Source organism: Mobula birostris, chromosome 7 (assembly GCF_030028105.1).
Source record: "Mobula birostris isolate sMobBir1 chromosome 7, sMobBir1.hap1, whole genome shotgun sequence".
In the NCBI taxonomy this organism is placed as follows: Eukaryota; Metazoa; Chordata; class Chondrichthyes; order Myliobatiformes; family Myliobatidae; genus Mobula; species Mobula birostris.
In genome coordinates this window covers 2,034,441-2,047,394 of record NC_092376.1, presented here as the reverse complement: position 1 = coordinate 2,047,394, position 12,954 = coordinate 2,034,441, and the positions used below count along the sequence as shown (strand labels likewise).

At 46.5% G+C, this 12,954-nt stretch overlaps 1 protein-coding gene across 1 annotated transcript in view; it reads left to right on the top strand.

Moving 5' to 3' along the window:
* Positions 1 to 12,954, top strand: part of hpxa (hemopexin a) — a 39,169-nt gene that overhangs the window by 24,037 nt on the left and 2,178 nt on the right. The window contains exons 7-9 of the mRNA XM_072262432.1: positions 3,917 to 4,027; positions 6,810 to 6,940; positions 8,914 to 9,064. Of these exons, the coding sequence (XP_072118533.1) occupies positions 3,917 to 4,027; positions 6,810 to 6,940; positions 8,914 to 9,064 (393 nt within the window). The remainder of the gene's footprint in view (positions 1 to 3,916; positions 4,028 to 6,809; positions 6,941 to 8,913; positions 9,065 to 12,954) is intronic.

Sequence of the window (12,954 nt, the reverse complement as noted above, 5' to 3'; positions counted from 1 at the left end):
GGACTAACTGAAGGAAGAGCTAGTAAGGGATTTGAAAGTTGGAGGGGGAGGGGGAGATCCAAAATGATAGGAGAAGACAGGAGGAGGAGGGATGGAGCCAAGAGCTGGACAGGTGATAGGCAAAAGGGATACGAGAGGATTTGCCAATCACCTGTCCAGCTCTTGGCTCCATCCCTCGCCCTCCTGTCTTCTCCTATCATTTTGGATCTCCCCCTCCCCCTCCAACTTTCAAATCACTCTTCCTTCAGTTAGTCCTGACGAAGGGTCTCGGCCTGAAACGTCGACTGTACCTCTTCCTACAGATGCTGCCTGGCCTGCTGCGTTCACCAGCAACTTTTATGTGCGTTGCTTGAATTTCCAGCATCTGCAGAATTCCTGTTGTTCGCATATTAAAGAGGATACAAAGTTTCTTCAGATACATAATGTGTAAACTAGAGGAAAGAGTCGATATCGCATGGATAGAAAACAGTGCTGGAGAGGAAGTAATGGGGGACAAGGGAATGAACTGAGTAAGTCAATTGGACCAGACGGTGTCCACCCCAGGATTCTGAAAGAGGTGGCTGAAGAGACTGTGGAGTTATTAGTACCGATCTTTCAAGAATCACTAGATTCTGGAAATGTTCCAGAAGGCTGGAAAATTGAAAATGCCATTCCATTCTTCAAGAGAAGCGGATGAGAGGAAGGAAACTACAGGCCAGTTAGTCTAACCTTAGTGGTTGTGGAGATGTTGGAGTCTACTATTAAGCAAGAGGTTTCTGGGTACTTGGAGGCACAGGATAAAACAGGCTGTATTCAGCATGGTTTCCTCAAGGGAAAGTCTTGCCAACAAACCTGTTGGAATTCTTTGAAGAAATAACAGGCAGGATAAACAAAAGAGAATCGGTTGATGTTGTGTACTTGGATTTTCAGAAGGCCTTTGACAAGGTGCCACACATGAGGCTGCTTAACAAGTTACAAGCCTATGGTATTACAGGAAAGAGTCTGTGGTGAGGAAGGCAAATGTGACATTACCATTCATTTGAAGAGGATTACAATACAAAACAAGGATGTAATATCGAGAATTTCTAAAGCACTGGTGAGGCCTCACTTCGAGTATTGTGAGCAGTTTTGGGCCCATTACCTTAGAAAGGATGTGCTGAAACTAGAGAGGGTTCAACGGAGATTCATGAAAATGATTCCAGGATTGAATGGTTTGTCGTATAAAGACCGTTTGATGGCTCTGGGCCTGAATTCACTAGAATTTAGAAGAAATGGGGAGGTTCTCATTGACACCAATCGAATATTGAAAGGCCTTGATAGAGTGGATATGGAGGTGTTGTTTCCTTTGTGGTAGAGTCCCAGACAAGAGGAGACAGCCTGAGAATAGAGGGATGTCCTTTTAGAATGGAGATGAGAAAGTATTTATTTAGCCAGAGAGTGGTGAATAGAACATAGAAATCTACAGCACATTACAGGCCCTTCGGCCCTCAATGTTGTGCCAACCATGTAACCTACGCTAGAAACTGCCTAGAATTTCCCTAGCAGATCGCCCTCTGTTTTTCTAAGCTCCATGTACCTATCTAAGAGGCTCTTAAAAGACCCTATTGAAATTTGTGGCATTCTTAGCCACAGACAGCTGTGGATGCCAAGTCTTTATGCATATTTAAGGCAGAGGTTGATAGATTCTTGATTAGTCAGGGCATGAAGGGATACAGGGAGAAAAACGGGAGATTGGGGCTGTGAGGTAAATTGGATCAGCTATGATAAAATGGCAGAAGAGACTTGATGGGCCAAATGGCCTAATTCTGCTCCTATATCTTATAGTCTTAAGGACCAATGAACCAGACTTGATTAGGGAACTTAAGGTAAAGGAACAGGAAGGAGGCAATAATCATAATAGAATTTTCCCTGCGATTTGAAAGACTGAAGGAGGACTTAGACAGATTAGGAGAATGGGCAAAGAACTGGTAGATAGAATACAGTATCGTGAAGTGTATGGGCATGCAAATAAAAGAGTACACTATTTTCTAATTGGAGAGAAAATTCAAATATCTGAGATACACAAGGACTTGGGAGTCCTCTTGCAGGATTCCCTAAAGGTTAATTTGCAGGTTGACTCAGTGGTGAGGAAGGCAAATGCAATTTTTGCATTAATTACAAGTAGATTAATATAGAAAAGCAAGAATGTATTGTTGAGGCTTTATAAAGCACTAGTGAGGCCTCACTTGGAATATTGTGAGCAGTTTTAGGCCCCTTATCTGAGAAAGGATGTTCTGACATTGGAGACCGTTCAGAGGAGATTCGCAAGAATGATTCTGGGAATAAAAGAGCATTTGACAGTTCTGGATGTACTCACAAAAATTTAGAAGAATGAAGAGGGATCTCATTGAAAGCTATCGAATGTTTTAAGACATCGATAAGACTAGATGTGGAGGGGATCTTTCCACTGGTGGGGGAGTCTAGGACTGGAAGGCACAGCCTCAGAATAGAGGGGTGTCCTTTTAGAATGGAGATGAGGAATTTGTGCAGCTAAAGGATGCTGAATCTGTGGAATTTGTTACCATAGGCAGCTGTGAGGCCAAATGATTGGGTGTATTTAAGGCAGAGCTTGATAGATTCTTGATCAGTCAGGGTGTGCAAGATTGTGGGGAGAAAGCAGGAGAAAGGGGCTGAAAGAGAACTCGATCAGTCATGATAAAACAGCAGACCAGATTGGATGAGCCAAATGGCATAATTTTTCTCCTCTATCTTACGGTTCCCAGTCCCGATGCAGGTCCCAATCCGAACCGTCTACACACCGCTTTGCCTCCACAGACGCTGCCCTATCCATTGTATTCCCCCAGCAACTTGTTCTGTGTTCCAAATCAAGTTTACTATCACTGACCTATCTCATGAAATTTGTTGTTCTGTGGCAGCAGTACAGTGCAATACATGAAAACACTATAAGTTACAGTAAGAATATATACGCACACTCAGTGGCCTCTTTAATAGGTACAGGAGTGGAACCCGTTGTGGTCTTCTGCTGTAGCCCATCCACTTCAAGGTTCGACATGTCGAGCTGCCAGAGATGCTCTTCTGGGCGCCACCGTTGTAGCACATGATTATTTGGGTTACTGTCACCTTCCTGTAAGCTTGAACTAGTCTGACCATCTTCTCTGACCTCTCTCATTAACAAGGCATTTGTGTCCACAAAACTGCCACTCACTGGATGCTTTGTTTCATTTTTTGTTCAAATTTCTTTGAACTAGAGACTGTTGTGCATGAAAATCCCAGTAGATTAACAGTTTCTGAGATACTCAAACCACCCCATCTGGCACCAACCATCAGTCCATAGTCAAAAGTCACATTCCTTCCCCTTTCTGATGTTTGGTCTGAACAACAACTGAACCCCTTGACCGTGCCTGCATGCTTTTGTGCATTGTGTTGCTGCCACGTGATTGGCTGATTAGATATTTGCACTAATGAGCAGCTGTACCATGTACCTGATAAAGTGGCCACTGATTGTGTATATATAAATGAGTAGTGCTAAAAGAGAGCAAAATACTGAGGTAGTGTGCATGGGTTTCTGGACCATTCAGGAATTTGATGACGGGGGGAAGAACTTGTTTCTAAAATGTTGGGCGTGTGTCTTCAGGCTTCTCTCCCTTCCCCCCCCCCCCCACCATGGTAGTGATGAGAAGAGGGCACGTCCTGGGTGATGAGGGTCCTTCATTATGGTTCCAGTCCCTAGGCCTGAGCTCCCACCCTGCCTATCGACCCCTGTCACAGCACCTCGCCACTCCCTGTTGTTCCTTTGGCATTCAGTCCTTGTCCATATTGTGTGTGCAATGGGTGATCACCATACTCCGGCCAAGGACGTGGGAACCGGCTGCTGCATGAGGGAGCATTTTATGTGTCTATGGAAACTCACGATAGGAGGGAACCTTCTCTTCCTCAGGCCACTGGAGCGGGAACACTACCATTGACAAGAACATCTTCAACCGCTGCAGCAACGTCCCCTTCGATGAGTTTGATGAGGATGAGCTGGGGAGGGTCTACGCCTTCCGAGGTGAGTTCAAACAGGCAGGAGGAAGGAGGAGGCTATACAGCCTCTTGTGGCTGATCTGGCTCAGATCCTGCATCAGCCTTATTCCCCTTATCCAAAGATCCATCTATTGTCTTCCTGAATACACGGAGAAATGGAGTCTCCACAGTCTGGAGGCAGAGAATTCCAGGGATTCACCACACTCCCCATCCCAGCCACAACCTACCATCACCCATACTCTGTGTGTTGCTTTTTGCTTCACATACCCAGATACATGGACTGCAGGCCACAGACTGTGGACCATAGACTGTAGGTCACAGATGGTGGGCCACAGATCGTTGGCCACAGAACATTATAAGACGGCGTACTTATGTAGTGCTCAGCCCAACGCTTTACAGTACAGGTGAGCCGGGTTTCAGTTCCCACCGCTGCCTGTAAGAAGATTGTGCATTTTCCTCATGACCACGTGCGTTTAGTCTGTGTGTGTTGCCTTCCGCTGACAATCCAAGTACCAGCCAGAGGTTAATTGGTGATTATAAATTGTCCTGTAGTTAGGATAGGATGAAATCAGTGGGGTTGCAGGGAGGCATGGTTCAAATGGCCGGGGGCCAGAAGGGTCTAGTCCATGCTCAATAACATAAATAAGAAATGAAAAAATTACAGCAAAATACAGGTCCTTCAGCCCACAATGTTGTGCCAACCCTTTAACCCACTCCAAGATCAATCTAACCCTTACCTCCCACATAGCCTCCATTTCTTTATCATCCATGTGCCCATCTAAGAGTCTCTTAAATGTCCCGAATGTATCTGACTCCACTACCAGCCCCGGCAGTGTGTTTCACACATCCACCACTCTCTACGTAGAAAACCTACCTCTGACAACCCCCTACACTTTCCTCAAATCACCTTCAAACTATGCCCCCTCGTGTTAGCCATTTCCACCCTTGGAAAGAGTCTCTGGCTGGTAAATCTCCCCTGCACCCTCTCTAAAGCTTCCACATCCTTCCTATAATGAGGCGACCAGAACTGAACACAATATTCCAAGTGTGGTCTAACCAGAGTTTTAGAGAGCTGCAACATTACCTCACGGCTCTGAACTCAATCCCCCGACTTAAGAAGGTTAACACACCAAACACCTTCTTAACCACCTTATCGAGTTGCGTGACAACTTTGAGGGATCTATGACATGGACCTGAAGACCCCTCTGTTCCTCCACACTGCTAAGAGTGGAAGGCTTCAGTAGGCCTGCCACCCAGACAGATCATTCTGTACATCAGTGTATCGAGGAAGTGACCACAAGACAAAGTGCAGAATTAGGCCGTTCAGCCCATCAGTTCTGTTCCACCATTCCATCATGGCTCATTTAATATCACTCTCAACCCCATTCTTCTGCCTTCCCTCTGTAACCTTTAACAGCCTGACAAATCAAGAACTTAAATTCTGCTTAAAATATACCCAATGATTTGACCTCCACAGCCATAGAAACATAGAAAACCTACAGCACAATACAGGACCTTCAGCCCACAAAGTTGTGCCAAATATGTCCTTACCATAGAAATTACTAGGGTTACCCATAGCCCTCTATTTTTCTAAGCTCCATGTACCTATCTAAAAGTCTTTTAAAAGACCCTATCGTATCCACCTCCACCACCATTGCTGGCAGCCCATTCCACGCACTCACCACTCTCTGCGTAAAAAAACTTACCCCCGATACCTCTATACCTACTCCCCAGCACGTTAAACCTGTGTCCTCTTGTGGCAACCATTTCAGCCCTGGGAAAAAGCCTCTGACTATCCACACAATCAATGCCTCTCGTCTTACACACCTCTATCAGGTCACCTCTCGTCCTCCGTCACTCCAAGGAGAAAAGGCCGAGTTCACTCAACTTGTTTTCATAAGGCATGCTCTCCAATCCAGGCAGCATCCTTGTAAATCTCCTCTGCACCCTTTCTATGGTTTCCACATCCTTCCTGTAGTGAGGCAACCAGATCTGAGCACAGTACTCCAAGTGGGATCTGACCAGTGTCCTATATAGCTGCAACATTACCTCTCGGCTCCTAAATTTAATTCCACGATTAATGAATGCCAATACACCGTACGCCTTCTTAACCACAGCGTCAACCTACGCAGCTGCTTTGAGTGTCCTATGGACTCGGACCCCAAGGTCCCTCTGATCCTCCACACTGCCAAGAGTCTTACCATTAATGCTATATTCTGCCATCATATTTGACCTACCAAAATGAACCACCTCACACTTATCTGGGTTGAACTCCATCTGCCACTTCTCAGCCCAGTTTTGCATCCTATCAATGTCCCGGTGTAACCTCCGACAGCCCTCCACACTATCCACAACACCCCCAACCTTTGTGTCATCGGTGGCAAAGAATTCCACGGATTCACCACTCTTTGGCTAAAGAAATTCCTCCTCATCTCTGTTCTAAATGGATGTCCCTCTATTCTGAGTCTGTGCCCTCGAGTCTGAGACTCCCCCACTATAGGAAACAACCTCTTCATATCCACTCTAATTGGGCTTTTCAATTTCGATGGATTTCGATGAGATCCACCCTCATTCTTCCGAACTCCAGGGGAATTGGAGTGCAGCTTATAGTGTTATTCAGGTCCAACCATTCACGAGAGTGGGAAGGAGCCACAAGGGGGAGGGGATCCGGAGGGAGTTAGATAAGGGCTCCTGGGTTTCTGGGGAGGTGAGTCACATTCAGTATTGTTTTTAGAGTGAACATCAGACACCAGGGTTCAGATGGACACCCGTATCCAAAGTAACCGGTGTTTCTGGTGACAATGCAGATAATTGGTACTTCCGGGTAGACATGAAGCGAATGGGTTGGCACCCCTTGACCCTAAACTCGAGTTGGACGTCCCTGCATGGGAAGCTGAATGGAGCATTTAGCTGGGACAAGAAGATGTACTTCATCCAGGTGAGTGTCCAATTGAGGTCCAGCTCATCTCCCGGAGCTCCTGGGTCAGACCACAGACGCCAGTACATGCAAACAGACATGCTGGTCCAATTCACCCCCTGGGGCTCCTGGCTGAGATGCCGTCAGGCCCTTCAGCCCAACTTGTTTGTACTGTACCTGCACCTGGCTCAGAATCGGGTTTAGTATCACTGTTGTGAAATTAGTTGTTCTGTGGCAGCAGTACATTGCAACACAGAAAAATTGTAAAAAGACTATAAATTACAATAAGAAATATCTATATATAACAAATAAATTAAGTGGTGCAAAAAAAGAGAGCAAAAAAATTAATGAGGCAGTGTACATGGATTCATTGTCCGTTCAGAAATCTGGTGGCAGAGGGAAAATCAGCTGCTGAAATATTAAGTGTGCGCTTTCAGACTCCTTTCCCTCTTTCCTGATAACGCTGAGAACATAGAACAGTACAGCACAGGAACAAACCATTTGGCGCACAGAGTTGTACTAAACCAGCTAAAAAGCAAATCAAAAACACACAAACACTAATCCCTCCTACCTGCACTGTGTCGATATCCCTCCTTCTTCCTTACATCCATGTGCCTATCCAAATGTTTTCTAAAAGCTTCCAGTGTGTTTGCCTCTGCCACCATGCCAGGCAGCGCATTCCAGGCATCCATCACTCTTGGAGTAAAAACCTTACCCCTCACATCCCCTCTCACCTTCGATGCTTGCCCTCTGGTATTAGACATGTGAGCATGTCCTGGCTGGATGTCTGGATGTCCTGGAGAGAGCATGTCCTGGCTGCACATATGAGAGCAGAGAGCGTGTTCTGGCTGGATATATGAGGGGAGAGAGCACATCCTGTCTGGATGTCCTGTATATCCTGGAGAGAGCGTGTCCTGGCTGGATGGTGGGGGGAGAGAGCGTGTCCTGGCTGGACATATGAGAGCAGAGAGCATGTCCTGGCTGGACATATGAGGGGAGAGAGCGTGTCCTGGCTGGACCTATGAGGGGAGAGAGCGTGTCCTGGCTGGATGGTGGGGGGAGAGAGCGTGTCCTGGCTGGATGGTGGGGGGAGAGAGTGTGTCCTGGCTGGACATATGAGGGGAGAGAGCGTATCCTGGCTGGACGGTGGGGGGAGAGAGTGTGTCCTGGCTGGACATATGAGGGGAGAGAGCGTGTCCTGGCTGGATGGTGAGGGGAGAGAGAGCATGTCCTGGCTGGATGGTGGGGGGAGAGAGCGTGTCCTGGCTGGATGGTGGGGGGAGAGAGCGTGTCCTGGCTGGATGGTGGGGGGAGAGAGCGTTTCCTGGCTGGACGTATGAGGGGAGAGAGCGTGTCCTGGCTGGATGGTGAGGGGAGAGAGAGCATGTCCTGGCTGGATGGTGGGGGGAGAGAGCGTGTCCTGGCTGGATGGCGGGGGGAGAGAGCGTGTCCTGGCTGCATGGCGGGGGGAGAGAGCGTGTCCTGGCTGGATGGCGGGGGGAGAGAGCGTGTCCTGGCTGGATGGCGGGGGAAGAGAGCGTGTCCTGGCTGGATGGTGGGGGGAGAGAGCGTGTCCTGGCTGGATGGCGGGGGGAGAGAGCGTGTCCTGGCTGGATGGTGGGGGGAGAGAGCGTGTCCTGGCTGTATGGTGGGGGGAGAGAGCGTGTCCTGGCTGGATGGTGGGGGGAGAGAGCGTGTCCTGGCTGGATGGCAGGAATTCTCAATGATGGATGCCATCTTTTTGAGGCAACATCTGTTGAAAGTGGGTGAGGGAAGTCCACTATTTCCTCCCCCACTTGCCTCCTTATGCTCATGATCTTCCTCACGTAGATCCACATGTCACTTCTATTGAAGGTGTTCTTGTGTGTTGAAGAGTGTTTCAGACTGACTGTTTGTTGGTGAGTGTTTCTGACTGTTGTCTGTGTTTTCGGTCTGCGTTGCCATTCAGTGGAAAACACAACATTAATGGCTATTGCTCTTTCTCCCCTTCACAGGGATCGCAGCTCTACATCTATAAAGCCATTGCAGGATACAGTCTGATTGAAGGATATCCCAAACCAGTCAGCGACGAGCTGGGAATTTCTGGCATTCATGTTAGCGCCACCTTCATCTGCCCAAATACGTCCCTGCTCTACGTCATCTCAGGTAAGGCCAGACATTGAAGCTTTCCTGTTGACACTTTAACCTACTCCACCATCAATCTAACCCTTCCCTCCCACATAGCCCTCCATTTTTCTATCATCCATGTGCCTATCTAAGAGTCTCTTAATTGTCCCTAACCTGCCTTTACCACCACCCCTGGCAGCATGTTCCACAGACCCACCACTCTCCGTGTAAAGAAACCTACTTCTAACATCCTCCTATACTTTCCTCCAATCACATTCAAAACTATGCCCCACATATTAACCATTTCCACCCTGGGAAAAAGTCTCTGGCTGTCCACTAATCTATGCCTCTTATCATCTTGGACACCTCTTATCAAGTCACCTCTCATTCTCCTTTGCTCCACAGGGAAAATCCCTAACTCATTCTACTCATCCTATTTATCCTCATAAGACATGCTCCCTATTCAGGCAGTATCCTGGTAAATCCCCTCTACGCCCTCTCCAACTTCCATATCCTTCCTATAAAGAGGTGACTAGAACGGAACTCAATATTCCGAGTATGGTCTAACCAGAGTTTCATAGAGACCATAAGACCATAAGACAAATGAGCAGAAGTCGGCCATTCAGCCCATCGAGTCTGCTCCACCATTTTATCATGAGCTGATCCATTCTCCCATTTAGTCCCACTCCCCCGCCTTCTCACCATAACCTTTGATGCCCTGGCTACTCAGGTACCTATCAATCTCTGCTTTAAATATGCCCAATGACTTGACTTCCACTGCCACCCGTGGCAACAAATTCCATAGATTCACCACCCTCTGGCTAAAAAAATTTCTTCACATCTCTGTTCTGAATGGGCGCCCTTCAATCCTTAAGTCATGCCCTATCGTACTAGACTCCCCCATCATGGGAAACAACTTTGCCACATCCACTCTGTCCATGCCTTTCAACATTCGAAATGTTTCTATGAGGTCCCCCCTCATTCTTCTAAACTCCAAGGAATACAGTCCAAGAGTGGATAAACGTTCCTCATATGTTAACCCCCTCATTCCTGGAATCATTCTAGTGAACCTTCTCTGTATCCTCTCCAACCTCAGCACATTCTTTCTTAAATGAGACCAAAACTGCCCACTGTACTCCAAGTGAGGTCTTACCAGCGCCTTATAGAGCCTCAACATCACATCCCTGCTTCTATACTCTATTCCTCTAGAAATGAATGCCAACATTGCATTCGCCTTCTTCGCCACCAACTCAACCTGGAGGTTAACCTTAAGGGTATCCTGTACGAGGACTCCCAAGTCCCATTGCACCTCAGAACTTTGAATTCTTTCCGCATTTAAATAATAGTCTGCCTGTTTATTTCTTCTGCCCAAGTGCATAACCATACACTTTCCAACATTATATTTCATTTGCCACTTCTTTGCTCATTCTTCCAATCTATCTAAGTCTCTCTGCAGACTCTCTGTTTCTTCAGCACTACCAGCCCCTCCACCTATCTTCGTATCGTCAGCAAACTTAGCCACAAAGCCATCTATTCCATAATCCAAATCGTTGACGTACAACGTAAAAAGAAGCGGCCCCAACACGGACCCCTGTGGAACACCACTGGTAACTGGCAGCCAACCAGAATAGGATCCCTTTATTCCCACTCTCTGCTTCCTGCCAATCAGCCAACACCCTATCCACGTATGTAACCTACCCGTAATCTCATGGGCTCTTATCTTGTTAAGCAGCCTCATGTGTGGCGCCTTGTGAAAGGCCTTCTGAAAATCCAAATATACAACATCCACTGCATCTCCCTTGTCTAGCCTACTGGTCATTTCGTCAAAAAATTGTAATAGGTTTGTCAGGCAGGGTTTTCCTTTAAGGAAACCATGCTGAGTTCTGCCTATCTTGTCATATGCCTCCAGGTACTCCGTAATCTCATCCTTGACAATCGACTCCAACAACTTCCCAACCACTGATTTCAAGCCAACAGGTCTATAATTTCCTTTTTGCTTCCTTGCCCCCTTCTTAAATAGCGGAGTGACATTTGCAATCTTCCAGTCCTCCGGAACCATGCCAGAATCTATCGACTTTCGAAAGATCATCACTAATGCCTCCACAATCTCTACAGCTACTTCCTTCAGAACACGCGGGTGCATTCTATTTGGTCTGGGAGATTTATCTACCTTTAGACTATTCAGCTTCTTCAGTACTTTCTCTGTCGTAATTGTGACTGCGCACACTTTTCTTCCCTGACACCCCTGAGTGTCCAGTTCCTCAGTGAAGACTGATGCAAAATACTTTTCATTTCCTCCGTCATCTCCTTATCTCCCATTACAATTTCTCCAGCATCATTTTCTATCAGTCCTATATTTACTCTCACTTGTCTTTTACTCTTTATATACTTGAAAAAGCTTTTAGTATCCCCTTTGGTATTATTTGCTAACTTCCTTTCATATTTCATCTTTTCCCTCTTAATGACCTTCTTATTTCCTTTTGTAAGCTTTTAAAAACTTCCCAATCCTCTGTCTTCCCACTAATTTTTGCTTCCTTGTATGCCCTCTCCTTTTCTTTAACTTTGGCTTTGACTTCTCCTGTCAACCACAGTTGCATCCTTTTTCCACTCGAAAATTTCTTCTTTTTTGGAATATACCTGTCTTGCACCTTCCTCACTTCTCGCATAAACTCCAGCCACTGCTGCTCTGCTGTCTTTCCCGCCAGTGTCCCTTTCCAGTCAACTTTGGCCAGTTCCTCTCTCATGCCACTATAATTTCCTTTACTCCACTGAAATACCGACACATCAGATTTCGGCTTCTCTCTTTCAAATTTCACAGTGAACTCAATCATGTTATGATCACGGCCTCCTAAGGGTTCCTTCACCTCAATCTCTCCAATCACCTCCGGTTCATTACACAATACCCAATCCAGTACAGCCGATCCCCTAGTGGGCTCAACAACAAGCTGTTCTAAAAAGCCATCTCTACAAATTCTACAAATTCCCTCTCTTGAGATCCACTGCTGACCTGATTTTCCCAATCCACTCGCATGTTAAAATCCCCCACAATTATCATAATACTGCTCTTCTGACAAGCCTTTTCTATTTCCTGTTGTAATTTGTAGTCCACATCACTGCAGCTGTTTGGAGGTCTATAAATAACTGCCATCAGGATCCTTTTACCCCTGGAATTTCTCAGTTCAACCCATAAAGATTCTGTACCTTCCGATCCTATGTCACCTCTTTCTAATGATTTGATGTCATTTCTTACCAATAAAGCCACATCACCCCCTCTACCTACCTTCCTATCCTTGCGATACACCGTGTATCCTTGGATGTTCAGCTCCCAGAGACATGCATCCTTTAGCCACGTCTCAGTGATGGCCACAATATCATACCTGCCAATCTGTAGCCGTACGATAAGATCATCCACTTTATTCCTTAAGCTGTGTGCGTTTAAGTATAACACCTTAAGTCCAGTATTTGGTACTTTTTGCTTTGATTTCACTACAACTTTATTGCCCTGCAACTCATCCCAATGGCTGCAAATTTGCTCCATCACCTGCCTGTCTTTCCTGACATCTTTACTGCTCACTATCTTAGATTTATTTCTGTTTTCCCCTTCCTCCGCTCTATCATTCCGGTTCCCACCCCCCTCCTTAACAGCTCTGTCGAATCTTCCCGCCAGGATATTGGTCCCCTTAGAGCCACATTACCTCATGGCTCTTGAACTCAATCCCCCGACTAATCGAGGCCAGTACACCATACACCTTCACAACCACCCTATCAATTTGCATGGCAACTTTGAGGGATCAATCGATCGATGTGGCCCCGTGATCCCTCAGCTCCTCCTCACTGCTAAGAATCCCGTCATTAACCCTGTATTCTGCCTTCATGTTTGACCTCCATTGGAATCCACTAGAACCCTCTACACCATCCACAAGTCTATT